Below are 23006 nucleotides of genomic sequence, written 5' to 3' on the forward strand. Positions count from 1 at the left end.
ACTCATCCATTTCGCCTAGGTTGCATCATTGGCGTCGTCTGTGGGAAATCTGAGTTCTAAGGCGTTGATATGGCTCCTACTAGAAGAGCAAACCAAGACACTTCCCGAGTCCAGGATGAGAACAATACTCGTCTTTCTGGTGTAGGTGGCCTTCCACCTAATGGTCCTCAGCCCACCATTCATTTAACTCCCGAGGAGTTAAACAAGATTATAACTGATGCTGTTAAGATGGCCATGGCAAAGAAGACTCCTACTCATCATTCCAGTCATCCTGAGCAGCAACGTGAGCAACCTCAGGAGAAGGAGAGAAGGGAGGAGGAAAGGGAATCAAGTGCAGGATCTAAATCTCCCACTGTGGCAGAGGAGTTGGAGGAATTAAGGAAGAAGGTGAAAGCATTGGAATGACAAGTTGTTTCTAAGATCGGTATTCAAGTTGCAAAGGGTTGTCCATTCTCTGATGTCATCATCCGGCAACCGCTACCCAAGCATTTCAAATCAACCAAAATCAAGGACTATGATGGGAGTTCTGATCTCGAGGAGCACCTTGCTCGCTTCGAAAACATGGCCATGTTGCATTGTTATGGGGACCAAATCAAGTGTAAAGTATTCCTAACTACCCAGGTCGACTCTGCACAAAGATGGTTCGAAGGGTTGGCACCACAAAGCATCAATTGCTTTGAAGATTTTCAAAAGGTATTCTTGCATCAATTTAGCAGCAGCAAGAAGTACAAGAAAACTGTTTTCAGCTTGTTTGAAGTAAAGCAGGGGCAAGATGAAACCCTAAGGGCATATATCAAAAGATTCAACCGAGTAGCCCTGGATGTGCCGGCCAGTGCACCCGAGACGAAAACCACCGCGTTCACGCAAGGGCTGTGGGAAGGGGATTTCTTTCGATCCCTGACCAAAAATTTGCCTGAGAACTTTGAAGATCTCTTGTCCTGGGCAGAAAAATACATTAATATGGAAGTGGCGCAGAACCAAAAGAGAGAAGCTTTGAAGAGAGCCAAAGGAGACCGGGCTGTCAGGCCTGAAGAAAGAGCTCCCAAGAAAAGTGGCCCGGGACATTTCTCTCATGTACCTTTGAGAATTGCCCGGGACCGAGAGATTCAAGAATGCAGATCGGATGTAGTCCCGCTTCCCAATCCAGTGACGAAGGCATCAAGGCCAGAGCAGAGAGGGTACTGCACCCTTCATAAAGATTTTTCTCACAACACCAGTGAATGCCGGACCCTGAGGAAGAAATCCAGTAAGCATTCTATGCCAGCATCCCATCCCCCTCGAGATAAGTCTAGACAGCCACCTTGGTTGTCTAGACGTCCCGGACCGAATATTCCTCCGAAGTCAGCAGACATCCCGAGTGGAAGCAGGAGGGAGAAAACAAGTTCCCGAGAAGAAAGGAACAGAAAAGTTGAGAGGAAGGACCCTTCCCCAAGCCGAGGAGTAATAAAAATGATCTCGGGAGGATCCACAGATGGTGATTCCAATCGGGCCCGGAAAGCAAGGAGCAGGAGGGAGTGTTTGGAGGTTGATGGAGGAAGGAGAGACGAGCCAGTTATAAGCTTTGGGCCAGAGGACCTCAGAGGAGTTAGTCTACCCCACAACGACGCTCTAGTCATCCAGGCCCGAGTAGCTAATTATGATGTGTTGAGGGTATTTGTTGACAATGGCAGCTCGGTCAATGTCATCTTTAAGGAGGCGTTGGTCCAAATGGATTTACATGAATATCAATTAGAGGCGGTTGAGACTGTCTTGTTTGATTTTGCTGGACATGCTGTGTACCCTGAGGGGGAAATCACCCTGCCCCTGACTTTGGGAACTGGAGACTTGAGGAAGACTGTGATGTCTGTTTTTACCGTGGTTGATGCCCCGTCCTCATATAATATCATATTGGGAAGGCCAGCTATGAATGAGATAAGAGCTGTGGCCTCCACTTATCACCATAAAATTAAATTTCCATTTCGAGGACAGGTCGGGGAAGTCAAGGGAGACCAACCCTCTTCTCGGAGGTGTTATGGGGAGACCGTCCGGGTAGACCGGAAGAAGGCAAGGAGGGAAGGGAAGGAGAAGGAATGTCTAGAGGAAGTGGCCAAGGAGAGAGAGGTGCATTTTGTCACTGAAGAAGAACAAGAAGTGGTGGAAATTGAGCCAGGAAAGCACGTCCGGGTGGCCCGAGACATCAGCACGTCCACCTGGGTAAATCTCTTGCAATGTTTAAAAACTAACATTAGTGTTTTCCCATGGTCTCAACAGGAACTAGCCGGGATCTCGCCCCAAGTGGCCGAGCATAAATTAAATATCCTCCCAGGATCCCGGCTCGTGAAGTAAAAGAAGAGGCATTTCGGCCCTGAAAAAGATAAAATAATTGAAGAGCAAGTAGGAGAATTGCTGAAGGCCGGGCATATCAGGGAAGTCCAATTCCCTACATGGCTATCAAATGTGGTCCTCGTCCCAAAATCCACTGGGAAGTGGAGAATGTGTGTTGATTTCAGGGACCTGAATAAAGCCTGCCCAAAGACTGCTATCCACTCCCCCGGATTGATCAGCTGGTAGATTCCACTTCTGGATGCGAGTTACTAAGCTTTTTGGATGCATATCAGGGGTATCACCAGATCCCCTTAGCTCTGAAAGATCAATATAAAGCCAGTTTTATAACCTCCGGGGGCACCTTTTGCTATGTTGTTATGCCTTTTGGATTGAAGAATGCAGGGACTACATACCAACGCCTGATGAATCTTGTCTTCCGAAAGCAAATAGGTCGGAATATTGAGGTGTATGTGGACGACATTCTAATCAAGACCCGGGAAGTCTCCCACTTTGTTGATGATCTAGCTGAAACATTCACCACTTTGAAGCAATACGGAATAAAGCTTAACCCGGGCAAATGAGTGTTCAGGGTCAGAAGTGGTAAATTCTTGGGTTTCTTGGTAACTGACGGGGAATCGAAGTCAACCCTGAAAAAATCAAAGCAATAATGGACATGCCTTCTCTCAATCTGTCCGAGATGTGCAAAAGTTAACCGGAAGGATTGCTGCCCTGTCACGCTTCATCTCCCGATCTACCCATCGGAGTTATCCATTTTTCCAAGTCCTGAGAAAAGCGCAAAAATTTGGCTGGGACGACAAATGTGAACAAACTTTTCAAGACTTGAAGAAACATCTGGCTGAATTGCCTATTCTGGCCAAGCCCGAGCCCGGGGAAAATTATGGGTCTACCTCTCCGCCACTGAATTTGCTGTTAGTTCTGTGCTTGTCCGGGAAGAAGGAGCCGATCAGAAACCGATATATTATGTCAATCACGCCCTTCGAGGAGCAGAATTAAAATACAGTGAGTTGGAAAAAATAGCATTGGCCCTGGTAATGACTGCTCGGAAGTTGAGGCCTTATTTTCTCTCACATCCCATTGTGGTCCTCACTAATTCCCCACTCGAGAGGATCATGACCCATGCCGAGGTCTCCAGAAGAATGGTTAAATGGACAGTGGAACTCGGGGAGTATGACATTGAATACAAACCCCGAGCTGCTATAAAAGCCCATGCATTGACAGATTTTTTAATAGAAATGATTCAACCAGTAGAAGAAGAGGTCTGGAGGGTCTTTGTTGATGGTGCATCAAATTTATCAGGATGTGGAGTGGGGGTGGTCCTGGTTTCCCCATCAGAAGAGAAAATCAAGCTGGCTTTGAGGATTGATTCCAGGGTCACCAATAACGAAGCAGAGTATGAGGCTGTTTTGGCAAGGTTGCAGGCTGCCCGGGAAGTCGGTGCTTCCCGGGTCATTATTTATTCCGACTCTCAGTTGGTCACACGGCAAATCAAGGGAGCATATGAGGCCAAAAATGAAAAAATGCTCAAGTACCTGGGGCTCATCATGGCCCGGGCAGCGTCTCTGACCGACTGGATTATCGAGCAAATTCCTCGGGAGGAAAATGCAGAAGCTGAAACCTTAGCCAAGTTGGCTTCTTCCATGTCCGATATAAGCACCCGAGAAGTCCTCTGTTTTACCCAGTTAATGCTCTCTATTGATGGAGAAATTCCCCCGACTCAAAAAAGCTCGTGGATGACCCCTATCATTGAGTATATAGTCCATGGCCAGCTCCCAGAAGATTGGGCCCGAGCCGCAAAAATTAAAAAACAAGCACCCAGGTTCTTCTTTTTGAATGATGTTTTATACAGACGATCATATCAAGGCCTATTACTCAAATGCTTATCAGAAGATGAGGTGGAGTATGTCCTCCGGGAAATACACGAAGGATGCTGTGGTGAACACCTCGGTGGGACTGCTCTGTCTCGAAAAGCTATCTTGGCCGGATTCTGGTGGCCCCAAATGAATCAGGATGCTACCCGATTTGTTCAAAAATGCCAGGGTTGTCAAGACCATTCAAACTTTCATCATCGCCCAGCTGCTAGTATGCAACCAATCTTCGTATCATGCCCTTTTGACCAATGGGGTTTGGATATTGTGGGCCTCTTCCCCATAGGCCGGGCACAGAAAAAGTTCGTTCTTGTGGCTGTGGATTATTTCTCCAAATGGGTAGAGGCCGAGCCATTGGCCAAAATTACTGAGGAGGAGGTCATGAAATTTCTTTGGAAAAATATTGTTTGCAGATATGGAATCCCGAGGAAATTAATTTCAGATAATGGGAGGCAATTCCAGGGAAAGAAAATAACCTCATGGTGTCATGAAATGAAGATTATTCAACCCTTCACCTCAGTAGCCTACCCTCAAGCTAATGGCCAGACTGAAGTCATTAATAGAATCATTGTGCAAGCATTGAAAGCCCGGCTTCATGGGAAGGGTAAAGATTGGGTGGAAGAACTGCCGAGTGTATTATGGGCGTATCGAACTACACCACGAACAACTACTCGGGAAACTCCCTACAGTCTGGTTTATGGTTCAGAAGCAGTCCTACCTGTGGAGATTGGGCAATCTTCTACTCGGGTAGAATCTTACCCGAGCAACAATGATCAATCTCGGACCATTGAACTTGATCTGGTTGAAGAAAAGAGAGACAGAGCAGCCATTCGAATGGAAGCTTATTGTAGCCGGGTAATGAAATCTTACAACAAGCATGTTCGATCACGAGATTTTCAAGTAGGGGACCTGGTCATGAAGAAGGTCAAACCAGTGGGTGATGTAGGAAAATTGGAAGCAAGGTGGGAAAGACCCTTTAAAATAATTCGAAGAGTCAGCTCGGGGGAAGCTTATTATCTCGAAGATTCTCAGGGACAAACTCTTAAAAGGCCATGGAATGCTTTTCATTTGAAGAAATATTATGTTTAAAAAACACTTTTATCCACTGTTTCCACATCAAATAAAGAAATTATTAAAGGACATGTCTACTAAGCCCAGGGACCCGCACCCTGGTTATCTACTGAGTCGAGGGACCCGTACCCTGGCCCAGGGATCCGCACCCTGGTTACCTACTAAGTCTAGGGACCCGTACCCTGGCCCAGGGACCCCCACCCTGGTTATCTACTGAGTCCAGGGACCCGTACCCTGGCCCAGGGACCCGCACCCTGGTTACCTACTAAGTCCAGGGACCCGTACCCTGGCCCAGGGACCCGCACCCTGGTTACCTACTGAGTCCAGAGACCCGCACCCTGGCCCAGGGATCCGCACCCTTGTTACCTACTAAGTCCAAGGACCTGTATCCTGGTCCAGGGACCCGCACCCTGGTTATCTCCTAAGTCCAGGGACCCGTACCCTTGCCCAAGGACCCGCACCCTGGTTATCTACTAAGTCCAAGGACTCGTACCCTGGCCCGGGAACCCGCACCCCGGTCATCTCAAATCCAAGGACTTGTACCTTGGCCCGGGGACTCGCACCCTGATCATTCTTCAAAGATCAGGGATTACATCCCGATTTAAAGGTGTTTGGAGAAGATTGATTAAAACCTACAAGGGTATTTAAAGCAAAGTAGTCATTCAAAATTATCAAACGCAAGGAATATAGAGCAAAATATTTTCATTAACGGGAAGAAATTTACAAGGTGCCCGGAAGCCCGGGAAATAAAAAAAAAAGAGGGGGAAAAGAAACCTAAGTCCTAATCTATTTTGGGGTCTTGACCCTGGTCCTTCTCCTCTTCCTCATCCAGGAGGGATGCAGCGGCCTTCTCCAAGTCTGGAAAGTCCTCCCGGTCTGCTGGGACAAGACCCGCCTCTTCAAACTGCTCCAGGCATTTGTTAAAGCCCTGTTCGAAATAGGGGAAGACTTTATCAGCCACCATCTTCTTGAACTCTGGGGATTTCAGAAAATTGGCCATTTGTTCTTCCTGGGCAGTCTTTATGAGGCTTATTGCAGCCTGAAAATCCTCAGCCCGGACGCGGGAGGACTCTGCCTCTACCCTTGCTGCCGTCGCCTCCGCCCGGGCCTCAGCAAGCTCCACTTGGGCCAGGTCCATTTGTTGTTGCCAGCAGGCCTTCTCCCGAGCCAAGACATGCTCATGGAGGTCCTTCAGTCGGTTCACGTCCTCCTGAAGCTTATCATGCATTTCCCGGGCAGAGGTGACCTGAGTGTGGGTCCTTTTAGCAGCTTGAGCCACTCGCTCAAAGGAGGCCATGAGCATCTGCAAACCCTATAAATATGGAAAGTTAGGAAAAAATTAATATGATAAAATCAAATTATGACTAGTAGAGATACTTACAGAGAAGGACCGGGCTACTCCTTCGCATAGCATCTCGTTAGGGTGGAGCCCTTGCAAATGCCTCACCTCATCAGGGCGCAAAAGGCCCCGAATCATCTTCACGAGATCCGAGCTGACATCGTCCCCGAAGATGTTGGGAAGATTCCAGGGCCTTCCACCGGATGAACCAGCAGACGATCCGGTGAGTGGAGGAGACCGGATGATCTCCTCGGGTACATCTTCCAAGGCCACCGTCTCGATGACCGGCTCCATAGTAGCTTTCCTCTTTCGATGATTAAGAGGCGCCTGGTCTTCCTCAATGACCAGGGAGATGGGATCCTCCCGGATGGGGATCTCTTTCTCCCGGGCTTCCGTCTCTGCCTGAACCCGGTTCTCCTCCATCTCCCGGACCTCAGCCTCCGCCCGAACACGACGCTCTTCCTGCTCTTGAATTTCTCGGGTCTTCTTCTCCGCCCGGGCCTTCTTCTGCTCGGCCTTTCTCTTGGCAGCAGCCTCCTGAAAAATCGCCTTGATCATTTCTTCGGCTGCATCATAAATCGACATGTCAGACAATTAAGCATGCAAAAGATACATAAACCAAGGAAAGTAGTTTACCAGCCTGCGACCCGGGATGATCAAACTCATCTATCATCTGGTCTACAGGGTCTTCAGGCCGGGACCCAATCCCGTAATGAACCAGATTATTTCCCCAGATCAATACAAATGATAAGAAGGACTGCTTCTCCAAAGCATCCCAGACCCGGGTAAAGGGAGGAAGAAGTTTGAAGTCTCGGGGGAGCTCAGGTTGAGTGGGCAAAGAGGATAGAAAGCCCAGAGCACAGGTTGGAAGGGTTGGAAATTGTAAAAAGAAAAATTTTGTCTTCCACCCCTTCAAAGAAGAATGGATATCAGTTAAAAACCGATAATGCATCTGGGCCATGAAAGAAAAGACCCCGTCATTAAATCGGCAAGAATAAAAATAATGGAAAATAGAGGAGTTGATCATAAGGGATTTCATGCGAAACAAAACAAAAGTGGCTGCCATTATCCTAAAGGCATTGGGGTGGAGGTGATTGATGGGAAGATCAAAAAACCGAGCGATGCTTTCGAAAAAATGGTGAATCGGGAAGCGAAGCCCGCTCCTAAGTTGTTCTAGGAAGAAGGTATGGAAGCCGGGAGGAGGGGTGTCCGGGTGGTCGTTTGGCCCGGGGATTTTGATTTTATAGGTGGATGGGATAGAACCCAGAGACCTAATCTCTTCTATACTACCCGGGCGAAGGGTAGAAGTTACAGTAGAAAACCACAAGGGCCCTGCTACTTGTTCTTTTCCCTTGCCAGAGGTCCCGGAAGGTCGGGAGGAAGACACTTTGGCCTGTTTTTTAGGAAGAGGTCGGGAGAAAATAATGGATATACCTATTGGGATGTGAACGGAAGTTTCAGAAGGGGTTGGGGAGTTATCCTCCGATCGACCCCTGACGTTCTTACCGGATGTGGATGAGGTGGAATTGGACATGATGAAGAAACAGAGTAGGGAAGAGGGGACTTACTAAGAACGGTGGTGGAGAGTTGGTAGTGGAAATCGCCGAAAAACAAGAGTGCACGTCGGAGGAGAAAATTTGGCAGAGCTTCGTTACAAGTTTCGATTTGCAAGTGATTTTTCAAAAATCAGTCATCTACTATATATAGGAGGAGGAGAATGATCCTCGCCGTTGATCTAAAACGAATCGAACGGACCAGATCAGCCTCGAAAATTGAGCGGCATGATTAGGCGGGATATTTGAAAAGACAGGTGCATAAATCGAGGCGTCATGATCATTTATCTACTCGGAATCCGTACATATTCTGACAAATTTTCAGTAGGGGACGCATCATTATAACATCGCACTAATTGCCCGGGAAAACTAAACGACAAAATATTATAAGCCCGGGGGGTGTAAGAGCCCGGCATCTTATCTATAAGCCCGGGTGGTGTAAAAGCTCGGCATCTTATCTATAAGCCCGGGTGATATGAGGCCCCAGCATCTTATGCTGAGCCCGGGAGATACGAGGCCCCTACACTTTATTTTAAGCTCAGGAGACATTAGGTCCCGGCATTTCAGTTTCACTTATCGGTTATATATTATTCAGTTTACATTGATTTATTTGCAGAAGATTAAAGAAACAAGGTACGTCAATCACAAATTTTATTAAGAAAATATTCGATGCCATGTTATATTATCCATTATCGAAGCTACAGAATCTTGCCACACAGTTATCCAATCAGACAATTCATGAATTCGAAGATTGGTAAAGGACTCAGCAGTTAAGATCTTGTTCAGCTGATGTCATTTCTTCCACAGCATCGCATGCAACAGAACTTGATCAGTAGCTAGATCTGCAACTTGATCTACTTAAAACTCTCGCTTATATTTCCTCACTACTGCTCTTTGTGCACGAGTAAGAGCCAAACCATTTTGGTGCATGTTATTGAGATCTTGAATCTTATACCAGGTAGACATGACCTTTTCCCAGATGTACTCTTCAATAATCCTCTTCAGATCCTCCAGATGAGGACGTATTTCGCTTGTTACTTGAACGTGCGTACTACTGCAAGCATCGGAATCACTTGAACTCGACATATTGAACTGATACTCACATTTCATTTCTATCATCTTATTTATAGACAAGTGACATTTAATATTGAGGAAGTCGGAAGGTCTCAAACCAATCGAAACGCATTCTCATTTATTCAAGAGGAGGGAGCTAATCACAGCCGTTGATCTATGAACACATGAACGTTCAGGATTAATTTTGGAAGTAGAGCCGAACAGACGAAATGACATGCACGAATATCAATGTGTCAGACTTATCGGATTCTCGGAATATGAAACGATTTTCGGTAATATAAATGCTAAAAGCATGCATCATAATGACACCCCGTGGACTACCCGAGAACCCTAACCGACGAGAAATCTAAACCCGGGAGATATGAGGCACCGGCATCTTATTCTGAGCCCGGAGATATGAGGCCCCAAAACCTTATTCTAAGCCCGGGTGATATGAGGCCCCGACACCTTATTCTAAGCCCGGGCGATATGAGGCCCCGACACCTTATTCTAAGCCCGGGATATAAGAGGTCCCAATATTTCGATTTGTCTTTTATCCGTTATTTATCTTCGACTAATGTCAGTTAGCTTTGTCAGTTATTCAATTCATGATATATGCATCCACTAATGAAATTTAAAGATACTGGGAAAATAAACTACAGAGACGAACTAGAATAAATATTTTTCATATTATCCGCTTAACAGAAATTAGCACAGATTACATCAAAATATTCATCTTCTACAGCAGCCTCCCATTTTCTCAACCAACCGGTTAAGGCTCCGGTGGAAGTCTTGAGGAAGCTGTCTGAATCAGCAATCTGGTGGAGGATTTTTCTTTTCTTCCGAAGCATCAGTTGGTAGACATGTCCATCAGTAAAGATGTCCGACCCCTCAGCTATGTGCAAGTGGTCGCGAAATTTCTTCATCTTTGCCACCAGTCTGGAAGTGGTAGCTTCTCCAGTTTCATAAAGAAACTTCAGCCCCTAAAGCTCTTCCCAATAGCAAAGAATTTTATGGAAGACTTCATCTTCCATAGCAGCTTTTCGAGCCTCCAAAGCAGATTCCTTGCGAGCCTCAGCCATGTCAGGAGTCCTTGAGCTACTTGCGCCGATCATTATACTGCTTGGGTAATAATTTGCTAATATGATTGAAAAATAGATGGGTTACTATGAATAGGAGTAAGGAATGGATCACAGCTGTTGATCTTTGAATGCATGAACGATCAGGATGGATATTGGAAGTTGTACCTGACAGTCGAAAAGACGTGCGCAGATATCGAGATATCACAATGATTATCCTTGGGATACGGAACGTTTTGGATAAGTTGGAATTTTAGGGCTTACGACAGCATCAGTGATTGTGACGACATCTTTATCGTCTCGAGAGATTAAGCGACAAATTGCTTTGCTTGGTCGGGCACACATGATTAATCGGGACAGCGAGTAAGACTCTAGCCCGACTATTTAAGGAGGGAGTGATGATGCCCCATAATGTCCCGTGTTATGGATAACTCAGGACATAGATATAGAATAGTGCCCGAATCAGGGGCATGCATTATTCCCGGGTCGTACGGATAACCCGGGAATCGGGATAAATGGATTATTGAGTCCCACAAAGGAGCCCAAGGATAGCTGGGACATTTGATGCCCGGGCTGTGGGACAGACAGGTCGTCAATGAGAATCTGCATGGAGGATTCATCAGGAGCCGGGAAGGCGAGTATCTAAGGAGTCCGATCGTCCGGCTGTTAGGGGTCCGGTTTCCTATGTTATTTCCCGGGAAGCATTCCACCCAGGCCCCCTCGATATGAGGGAAGCATTTAATACCGTCGATAAACAAAATGTATGTAGCCGACCTATCTCTGACATCGGTGCAAGTGGTTAGTCAAATCAAGTAGGCTGGATGTGACTACTATGCGATTTGACATGTCAGAACAATATGATATAATCAGCCACCCTACCATAATTAATGCTCACACACAAAAAACGAGGTCATCATTACATCCTCTACTATAAATATCAGGTTCTTTACTTGCATTTATTCCCTATTCAGATACTTAATACACACATTAAATACTCACATTTGTTGCTCATTTACTCCCACTCTCCACACTAATCTCACAGCCATCACTTGGCTACATTGGTATTATCGTTTGAGTACCCTGCTGACTTAAACATCGGAGTGGTCACGCCGAACACCCCTCCGGCGCCCATTCACGTGGTTACTTTCTTGTCCGCAGATCTCTCAAATCTCAGGAAGGAAAGAAGTTCGGTCCAGACACTCGACTCATATTTCCTTTAACTTGATAGCAAGTCCGGCAGAGTACCCGACCCGACTCATCCATTTCGCCCGGGTTGCATCACATAGATACAAAAATAACTCCTACTCTAAACGAAAAACTTAGAAGTGAAAAACTATTACACAATATCAAAGTTGTTTAAAGTGGTTCAAACAACGATACAATAATTATTGTAAACTTATACGTCATAACTCTGGTTTTGGACAAGATTTCGTGACGAAGAAATTCAGTGCTAAAGGCGAAGTATTAGATGATTATTTTAAGGTAAGATTTTTTGAGTTAAAATAACAAAATTTATATTTACAAATAGATTTATAACTAGTTTTAACAACTGTTTTTTACTTTACCGGTCACATTCTAAACATGAACACTATTAGACATATACTTTTGAGGATCATGAATATTTGAGAATTGCAGTTGAGACTGAAACTGCTACCGAAAAATACTCAATTGGACTAGGAGATAACAATGATGCAAGAATATTTGAGATAGAAGAGAATAGGAAAACTAATTTATTAGATGATTATGTGTTTGATTATAATAGTAGTGAATTCGTGGAAAGTGACAGACAATAATCTTCATATCAACCTCTATTTTTGAGGGGACTACTTCATCATTCCCCTCAGCCCATAAGTTCAAAGGTTCCACCAACAACTAGAAAACGTACAATTTCTGGATATATTTTTTTCATTTGTTTTCTGATTGTTAAAATAGTTACAAATTATGGACTTTTGTATTATTTATATAAGTTTTGAGTTTACAAGGAAAGGTTTTCAATGATTCGTAGATTTTTTTTAATCTTAATTCCTTGTATGATATCAGATGGTTCATTAAATGTCATATATCAATGTACATAAAGTAGAAGATCAAATGGAAGAAGAGTAATTCGAAGAAGAATTTCACGAAACTATTAGGTATTTGTTGAGGGAAATTCTTGGGATCCTCTATGTGCTAACTAAGCATATAACTCACATGCATTGCGAACATGCCCATCGTCCCTTAAATAGACGACCAATAACTTCAAGTGGATATGATTATATTCACAAAATATTAAAAGAGAACAAATTTTCGAAAAATTTATAGAATCCTAACATATTTTTAAAATTGTGCAGCATCTTTAGCGAAAAACATCATTGCAAGATACTTTTGTATTGAAGAATTGCTTGCAATGTTTTTACTTATCGGTCAAAATATTAGATATTGCTTGATTCGTAAAATATTTGGTCGATCACAATACAATACTAACCAAAACTAACATAAGATGTTGAGAGCATTGAATAGCATTGCAGCATATCTGATGGTCAAAACTGGATCTGTAGTGCATGAAGAATAAGAGAGAGTATAAGATTTTATCCTTATTTTAAAATAAGTAATGAAATAATTTTTTGTTATTATTATTAGTACCACTATTTTTATCATGTTTTCCTTATTTTAGGATTGCATCGGGGCTATTGATGATACACTTATGCCAACAACAATGTTTGGGCATGATATTAACAGTTATTGTAATCGTCATGGAACAATTTCTCAAAATATTTTAGCAGCTTGTAACTTTGATTTAGAATTTATATTTATGCTCAATGGTGGGAGGGATCTGCCCATAATTCAAACATGTTGACGGATGTTTTATCAAGAAATAATGGGCTTAAAGTTCCACGAGGTATTTTTTTGTTCTTTATGTCACTTATTTAAAAATTTTGTAATTTTCCAAAATAATATATGTTATCCATTGGTTACTTGATTATACAAATATGGTTTCATAGGTAATTTTTTTTAGTAGATTGTGGATATGCAAATCGATTTCAATTCTAGGCTCCTTTTGTGTTCGTTATCATCTCCAAGAATTTATTGGCCAAGGTCGTTACCCTAAAGATGCAAAAGAGTTATTCAATCTTCGCCGTGACTCTTTGAGGAACATCATCGAGAAGATATTTGATATATTTAAATCATGGTTCAAAATATTCAAAATGGCTTCTCCATTTCCATATAAAAAGCGAACATAGCTTGTATTGGCTTGTGCCGGATTGCACAATTTTCTTTGGAAAGAGTGTCGATCTGATGAATTTCCAGTTGAACCAGAGAATGAAGATCCACAATCTTCATCAAAACAATTTTATGAAAATAATAACTTCGATCAAATATTTGATACTCAAGAATATTAACGAGCAAATGTAAATGCATGGAAAGATACTATAGCAAATCGAGTGTGGAGTGACGTTGATTATATTGACAATAATGAACTTTAGATTTTTTTCATAAATACTGCTTCAAATTTATCAAATTTCATACTTTTTTGATAAGCCATATTCTTATAAATTTAAAATTTATTGTTTAATTAATTATGCATGTTGAATTGACTCTAAAAATTGAAAATTTGATTTCTATAAATTGAATTGTGATTATTTTTCATAAATTAAACATATTTAATTTTTAAATAAGTAAACTTTATTACATCAAAAAATTATTTCAAACTGAAGATATTATTTATGTCAAATAATTACAAATTCAAAAAAATATAGAAAAATATAATATATTCAAGAAGGAACAAAATTCACACCATCCGCCTAAGGTACGCATATTTATGTGGCGACCATCATAGGATATTATACCCACATCAGGAAATCTACGAGCACATGTGTCGACGGCAGGCATGTGCCCTTTGTGTAAGATATATTATGCTTCTTCTAGTCATTGTTTACTATTTTGCTCATGGTACGTCATATTTGGAGAGATACATACTTTTGGCAAACCTTGGGTAAACTTCAGTTGGCTCCTTTTGTAGATTTTGGTTGGTGTTGTCGAAAGAGTTGTTGAAAGAGGATTTTGAATTATTTGTGATGATGTCATGGGCCATCTGGTCTGAGGTATGTAAGATTAATCACTCTGCTACTGGATTAAAAAAAGAGTTGAGAATTGATTGGACAGTTGCATTGTTGGATGCATATCGATGTTCAAGTATATTGGATAGGTTCACAGTTGGATGGATCTTTGGCTCCAGACCATGTGTGGCATCCACCATTACCAAATCAGTTGCGGTTGGATGTTGATGCTGGTTATTGTGAAATCAGGAATAAATTTAGTGTTGGGGTGGTTTTACGGAATTCGGTTGGGGGGTAGTGGGAGCAAAGGCTTACCTTATTAGACCTTGGAGTTCAGTGAAGGGGGCGGAATTGATGGCTATTCGAGAAGGAATGAACTTTTGTCGACGTAATAGTTTCAGGAATGTTTGCGTTTTTTCATATTTAATTCAGGCGGTTCAGGAAGTAACCAAACCTGGTGAAGATCGTGGCCCAGATGGGTGAATCATTACGGAAATCAGATCTTGCTTGGAATCTTCGGATTTTATATAACTTCGACATGCGAGAAGAGTATCGAACAAAACAGCTCATCGTCTAGCGACGGAAGCTATTAAGAATGGTGCTATTGGGGAATGGTTTAATTGCATGTTTTCATCAACCTTTACGAATATTGTATTGACTGACTCTTTGGAGATGAAATAATGGATATGTGTGATTTATTAAAAAGAAAATTCACACCATCAATAAAAAAATTTACAAATGTTTAGAAAAATCTTGCAAAAAGTCCATGAAATTATATGTATAAATATGTGATATTTTATAAAAATCAATAAAAATATATAAAATTCACGTAAATTTATCATTTAAAAAAGCCACTGAAAATCACTAAATATCTATATTGAATATAGGGATAATTTTAAAATTCTTAAAAAAGAAAATAGACATAATCGGTAAACAATATGGATATATTTTAAATTATTATCCCTTAGCGTGTGTGTTGAAATACAAAACGTAATTTAATTATTCACAAGGAATTGAATTATTCCGAGTCAATTTGTCACGCCATCAAATTTTGTGCCTCCACATTGTACGGACAACTCTTTCGAAGTCCATCAGATCATTCAAATATTTCATGCATGACCTTCAGTTGTCAAATAAGACTGAAATGTTATCTAAATTATCTAAATATGAATATTTGTGAGTGTTTTAATATAAATTTAATTAAAATAGATTTTTTTTAAATTTTTTTAAGCTTTGATTTTATTATATTATATTTTTTGAGTGTATAAAACAATCAGTTTAGTTAACCATTACTAGTAAAGGACAAAATGGAATACATACATTTGTTGACTATGAATACCACAAATATTTATTATATAGTGTATATGTATAATATATATAATTTTTTTTATAAATATTTTTTCAAATAGTTGGAATTTCGCAAGTTAAAATTTGAGGTAATTTATGACGAGTAGGTATCTTGTTAGACGGTCTCACGAATTTTTATCTATGAGACGGATCAACCCTATCGATATTCACAATAAAAAATAATACTCTTAGCATAAAAAATAATATTTTTTCATGAATGACCCAAATATGAGATTCGTCTCACAAAATACGACTAATGAGACCGTCTTACACAAATTTTTGCCATTTATGACATGTTAATTAATTAAACAATGAGAAATTAATTATGGCCAAGAAATTGAATAATATCAATAATGAGTAGGTCTCTTGTGAGACGGTCTCACGAATCTTTATCTGTGAGACGGGTCAACCCTACATATATTCACAATAAAAAGTAATATTCTTAGCATAAAAAGTAATAATTTTTCATAGATGACTCAAATAAAAGATCCGTCTCGTGAAATATGATCGATAAGACCGTCTCATATAAGTTTTTGTTGTTGATAGTTATGGTCAAGTTGTTAGGATCAATCTCTTCTCCACGCCAACCCAAATTACACAAAAATAACAATTTCCCCCATCTGATATGATTTGTTAATTAAACAATGAGAAATTAAATATGAACACGCAATTGAATAATATCAATAATTACGGTGAAATTGTTTGGATCAACCTCTTTTCCACGCAACCCAACTTAAAAAATCTTAATTTTATCTGTATCTTAAAAATTCAAACGATTAAATGATATCTTATAATTTATTTAACTCAAAATTCTATATTTGAGATAACTTAAGTTTTGAGTCCGATATTCAATTATAACAATATAATCTTTTTCTCAACTAAAAAATGTTCTAGTCAAAGTTTTTCGGAAACGACTACATAAAAAGTAATTGTTACGTAATATATGTTATCAAAATCGAGTTTTAATATTATTGTAGTACTGTACATATGAACATTACGTCAACGTCAAGTTATTACGACAATAAAAGATGGATCATAGGACTCAAAAGGAGATGATAAACTTGTATCGTGAATATGAAAGTGTGTCTTGCGCATACCCTTATCGAACTGTTACAAAGTTCACTCGTATTAAGGTAACGAAAGACATAGAACGACATTAAACATAACAAATAAATCTATAAATGCTATATTTTTTTTTTAAAAAAAAAAAAGAGACTATAATTGAAGTAGAAAAACAAATATGACGAGCTAAAATTGAAATTTGACAATATAAAATCTAGATTCGCAAATAGTCGAATATATAAAACCAACATTGTGATTTTTCCTATTAATATATTGTTGTAAAACGATTTTTCAATAAAATATTTAGAGACTATATTAAAAACTTCAAAGGTGATTTTTCATCATATTTTTTATATTTTAATAATTAACCAGACTAATAATTTGACAAATTCGAGATGTGCACATATATTTGAGAAAATAGATGACACTTGGTCAAGAAATACGTGATGTAATTTGGATGTTCAGAACATTGCCGCCACCAGCCATGCTAGACAGAGTATTAAATTTGAAGTTATTTTGTAAAATTTGAATTGAAATAATCCTTTTTATTTAATATGAAAGCCAGAATTGTATCCGAAAATTATTACTCAATTTGCGTTTCCTAAAATTAGAGAATCGCGCGAGATGAAACATTAGGAACATTTAAGTTTTGGTGATGTGTTCGCCTTAAAAAATTAATTCAAAAATATTAAAATTTAGCACATCGAGAAATTCAGTAGCCGATAAATTCAATACCGAGAAATTTTGTAGCCGATAAATTAAGTTAACCGAGAAATTTAGTAGCTGATAAATTCAGTAGACAACTTGCATACTTATCGTAAAATTAAATAAGGTCTACCGAACTAAATGGAAAACCATCACTGACCGATCATTCTCTACTGAATTATGTCAACAATTATTTATGATAATGAAGTATGAATTCAGAAATTCAGATAATGTTCAGCATGCTATTTAAGGAACTTATTCTAACTGTTTGATTGTCTGTGTCGTAAGCATTAATTTTTGCCTTCTTGTTTTGGATCGTGATAAATGCGCATGACAAGTTGCATGATTGCATTTATGGCCTTAATACGAGTAATGTATATTCGTTCAGATCCGAACGTTAAAGATCATCTATAAAAAGCCTACTCGTAATTCAACAAGAAGATGACATATACTTACGCGATTTATCATCCTCTATTGATTCATAGTTCTGCTAAAAAAATTCTAAGCACACATTAAAGTTTTATCAGATCTTTAGAGATCATCTTGTGTTGTTTCGACTCAATATATGTATCTATCTCATTGTTTGAGTGAGTTATTGTAACTGACAGAAAAATCATTCTGATCAGAAGCGTGTTTAAAATCTTGAGTAGTTGATATTAATAATTTCAATCGGTAGTGTTAAAGTTCTACTAAAATAGGTGCTTACAGAAGCTTTAAGTATCAAAATTTTTTTGTGAATACCTTCTGGAAACGCAAGAAGAGAAGACGAAGAAAAAATTTAGTTTTCGAACATCCAGAAACAATTTTCGTGTTTTACTTATTATCCTACTATTTTTGTATATGTTCACAAAGTCTCGGTAGACTTATTATACATTGCACATCAGTTGTCTGCTGAACTTTGTCGGTCAAGATCAGACTTCTGTTGTTATTTACCACAAGATGTCACCTAAAAGTCAGAAGCAAAGAAAAATGTGAGATGTTTATTCACTCCCTCTAAAACACATCAACCGATCCTAACAAATAAGATTTGGAATCTGAAATCTAGAAGGATTGAAAAACTTAAGAGATGATTTAAAAAATATTAAGCTAATACAATTGCTTAATGATAATATACTATATTTTATATGAGTCACTCTATGTTACACCCATTTTAGGAATAACATGAGTTTAACAACGTGATCAAGGAGATGAACAAAAAATATTAAGCTAATAAAATTTGTTAGATCCATTAGTTTTGATGATGACAAATAATAACTTATTGTGTACGATCGAGCTATTGTTTGCTCTGTACTACAGGTACTCCACATAGGGTTGGATTTGGGTTTTCCCATAAGGATATTGTAAGTCAACAATATAGATGAAATCTTAAAATAGAAATTAAGATTGCAAAAATATCCTACAAACTCTCGAATGACAGAAAGTCTGCAGTCTGACAAGCTTTTTGATAAAGTATGAAATTAAAGTCGCAAAAGTAGGAAGGATATTAATGAACATTAAATGATAGTTGTGGCGACTGATGGTGAAATGTCCATATTGTCAGGAAACAATACAAGTTATCGTTTCACAAGAACACACGTTCAAGCTTACACTCCTTGAAAAGATTTCTGAGCACTTCTAATTATTATTCGCTACTGCTCATCAGCCCTCGCATTAAATAACATTTATCAGATATTCAATGATCATCAAGGGCCTCTGTCAAACTACTCGACCGATTTTAAATAGTTTGAAGATTTGTTTGACAGTTTGAATATGAGTATTCACTTTTTTACTTGTCGTGTTGGTTGCGCTAGACTATGTGTCTTGACCATTTGAGTTACTAGGAGTTTCAATTTAGGCACTAGATAAATTCTAAAGCTGAAGTGGGTTATTACAAGTGTTGTAAAACTAAAGGCTACTAGTGAAATCCTTCCATAAGTGAAAGAAGAGGTGACATAGGAGCTTGAGTCTTCGAACATGCATAGACATCACTTGTGTTACTTCCTTATTGCATTTACTTATCTTGTTTAGATTAATTTATTTAGTATAAAGTATCCATAAGATTCATTGGACCGTTTACATACAATTTGTGGTTTGACCGTTTTTTAAGAATTGAGAAAATCTGTTCTTGAAATTTAATAACATCGTGACTTGTCACATTATTTGACAAGGTATAAAAGAAAAAATTAAAAAGTATATTCAGCCTCCTCTAAACTTGAACCGAATCCTAACAAAATTGTTTATTGATAATACATTTATATTTATTATAATTATATTATAAAGATATAGCACTTTAGAATAACTACATTGGTATGTTGATAAGGGTAAGAACTGTACTTAATTTATATGATAATCTATTTGAATTATGTTAGTTTCAGACATAATTATGCGTGATATTTGTTGTTTTGAGTCGTGTAGGAGATAAACGGCTGTTAGATGATTGATGACGATTAATGACAAATTTTGATGTTGAACGGTTGTCGGACTAGCGCCGGAGTGCTAAGGAACAAGAGCCGCATCGCTAAGGCTTCAAGGAAGAAAACTGACGCTTAGGCGCCACATTGCAGCGCCGCAGCGCTAGGACGTCCGAACCATTAGCGCTGCAGCGCCAGAAGCACCAACAAGAAGCACCTAAGAAACAAGCGTTGCAGCGCCACACCCTCGACACACGGGCACTGGCAGCGCCGCGGCGCTAATGGCTGTGAGAATCAGAATTGGGCTTTCAACTCATGGGCTCAAAAGAAAACATAAAAAGGAAAACCTAGGGAACAAGAGAAGGGCCGTTTTTTGATAAGAAAGAAACGAGAGAACAAGAGCACACACTTGGAGACGATCTCGAGCGCAAAGGATTGATCACGAATACGAAGAACGACGAATCTCGGGACAGAGACGCCACTTCTGATTTGTCATCTAATTCTTTCGTCCTTTTTTATTTCTTGTGTTGCGATGACTAAACTATCGAACATGCGCCGTTTTTGTTTAGATTCCGCTATGAACTAATTTTCAATTCTAGAGGATGATGTAGCTTCATTGATACGATAATTTGACTCGGTTGTTTAATGATTGAATTCAGTTTGGTTTAATTGTGTTTCCTTGTTTTTAATCGACTTCAGTTTACTGGCCATAAATTGTTTGTTGTCTGATTAATTCTACAATTCGGGAGAGGAACTATGATTATAGATCATTAGAGACACATCGTTGAATGTTTATATCGTCCGGAAGGCGTATAAATTTAGTGAGGCCTAAGTAAGATCATCGTTTGCATATATCATTTAAACTTAGATTTGTATGAGAAATGTTTAAATCGAACTTTGAATTATACATTTTATTCGTTCTTTGAGAAAGAGAAAATAAAATAATTAAGTGTTCTTAGCCATTAAATAATTATAATTCATGAATATAAATGCAATCGAGAATATTATAGTGGAGATTTAGTGAAATTACTCCTCTAGATACTTTCTCTAATTGCTATTATCTCAATTCGATGATTAGATTAATATTTATTTGTAATTAATTCATGTTTAGTAAACCAAATCATTAATTGATTCTTCTAAATAAAATCGTGACTATTTTAATTACTAGCACTGATATATGTTTATTTATACACTCTTCTTGGGAACAATATTTTACTCTCATATATTAAAACTTGAAAACCGTGCGCTTGCAAGTGAAAAATACGCAACATATGGCCATTTCAAAATTGCAATTATCACCCTTAATTTTAATTAATTTACTAATTATTTATTTGACAAATTATCCAACAAAAATAAATCTCAAAAAGTGGACAATATTTTCTTAATTAATTAATTAATAAATGTTTCAAGATAACAATCACAAAGAATTGTTAAAAATTTTAAGATATCAATTCCAAAGAACTCTAAGATAATATTAAAGTTTTAACACTTTATTAATATACATAATTATTAAAACAGACAATGAGAAGTTTGAAACTCAATAATATAGTATAGATGTATATGTATAATTAACAATCTTTTTATAATTTTTTTCTATATTGAACAACAAATACTTTAATCTTTTGCAGTTTATAATATTTTAGGATTGAAATAATTGTATTTCATTATGAAATGTTTATATGAAAATATATAATTATGATTTTTTCTTATGAGTATAAATTAATAGATTTTAACTTACGATAATATTTTTTGTTCCTAATAAATTATCAAAATTAATAGATTTTAACTTACGATAATATTTTTTGTTCCTAAATATTATTGTTATAAAATTACAAAGTAACTTTGATAATTTATTAATTTTAAACGTTTTTTTAAATTTTGTAGTGACTAATTAAAAAATTATAATTTGTTTTAAAAAAATAAAAAATTATATACCGAGTCCAATCCGAATTGGACTCGCTGGGTTTTGGGGCGTGGCAAGTCTAGAAGTGATGTGGGCAGGTTGTGTTGTCATCCCTAATACTAGACTTGATGTTCATTTTTTTAAAAAAAATGTATAATTGATTATTTGAATTCGAAAAAAAAACATAGGAGATCTACAAGATGAACAATTTAACATGTGATAAATTTATATTATTATTCATTGTGAGACTATATATTTAGATAAATATAAAATAATAAAGAGATTTTTCATTGTTATTTTTTTTTTGAAAAATGTGATACACATTGTACATAAAAAGTGACTTTCGATAAAAGAAAATGTTTGACAAACACGTTAAAATATTAATTTTTTTGTGAGACTATATATTTAGATAAATAAATATAAAAGTAATTTACTATATGAAATAATTAAAATTAAATAAATTTTTGAAAATTATTTTTTGATTAAGTTTCATGTTTATTTTTATTTAAAGATAGTGAAAAAAATTTATTAAATCAAACAAATAAGTCCATTATGTTATTATTTTTTCAAAAAAACTAATAAAGCACGTCAAAATTTTCAAGATGTACATAAAAATATAGAGAAACTAATTTTGAAATCTTTTCAACACCTTCATAAAAACATCTCAAATTTATTGCATAAAATTAGTTTTATTAGATGAAATAAGTGGATAGTTCAAACATTTCATGGTTAAACAAAGGTATTATTGCATAAAATTAGTTTTAATAAATGAGTTCGTCAACAAATCCTGATGTGATTCAATCATTAATAAAACAATGGGACTGATTTAAAGATGGTTGCCAAATATTAATTAATTTATTTTCCTATTTAATGTTCGAATTCCCTATTCTTTGTAATATAAAAAAAAGTATTTTTCCTTATTTTTTAGGCTTTTGTGAGTCAAATTTGATGGCCACGTATTTTACCAAAGTCTTATCCAAGTTGACAGAATTTGAAATTTTTTTTAAAAAAGTTATTATTAAAAAGAATAACAAGAATTATAAATAATTGAAATTGTGCTAAACTTATAATTATTTAAAATATTTATAAGATGGCGAGAAGCTTAAGCCACTATAATATTGCAAAATATTCTAAAAATGTAAGATGAAATCATTTTATGTACAAAAACTCATGTGATACTGTCTCACATGTCAATATTATGATACATATATCAAATCCGATCTTACTCATGAAAACTATTATTATTTTTTTCAATGCAAAAATGTAAATTTTTTGAA

General features: G+C 37.8%; 1 protein-coding gene across 1 annotated transcript; it reads left to right on the top strand.

The window, feature by feature from the left end:
- The first annotated feature begins 561 nt into the window (after positions 1 to 561).
- On the top strand, positions 562 to 2885 carry LOC142531736 (uncharacterized). Its single transcript, XM_075637959.1, has 2 exons — positions 562 to 2193; positions 2598 to 2885. Exons 1-2 carry the CDS (start codon positions 562 to 564, stop codon positions 2883 to 2885), a joined length of 1920 nt encoding a protein of 639 aa, XP_075494074.1.
- Positions 2886 to 23006: the final 20121 nt, after the last annotated feature.

This window comes from Primulina tabacum, chromosome 17, assembly GCF_025594145.1.
Source record: "Primulina tabacum isolate GXHZ01 chromosome 17, ASM2559414v2, whole genome shotgun sequence".
In the NCBI taxonomy this organism is placed as follows: domain Eukaryota; kingdom Viridiplantae; phylum Streptophyta; class Magnoliopsida; order Lamiales; family Gesneriaceae; genus Primulina; species Primulina tabacum.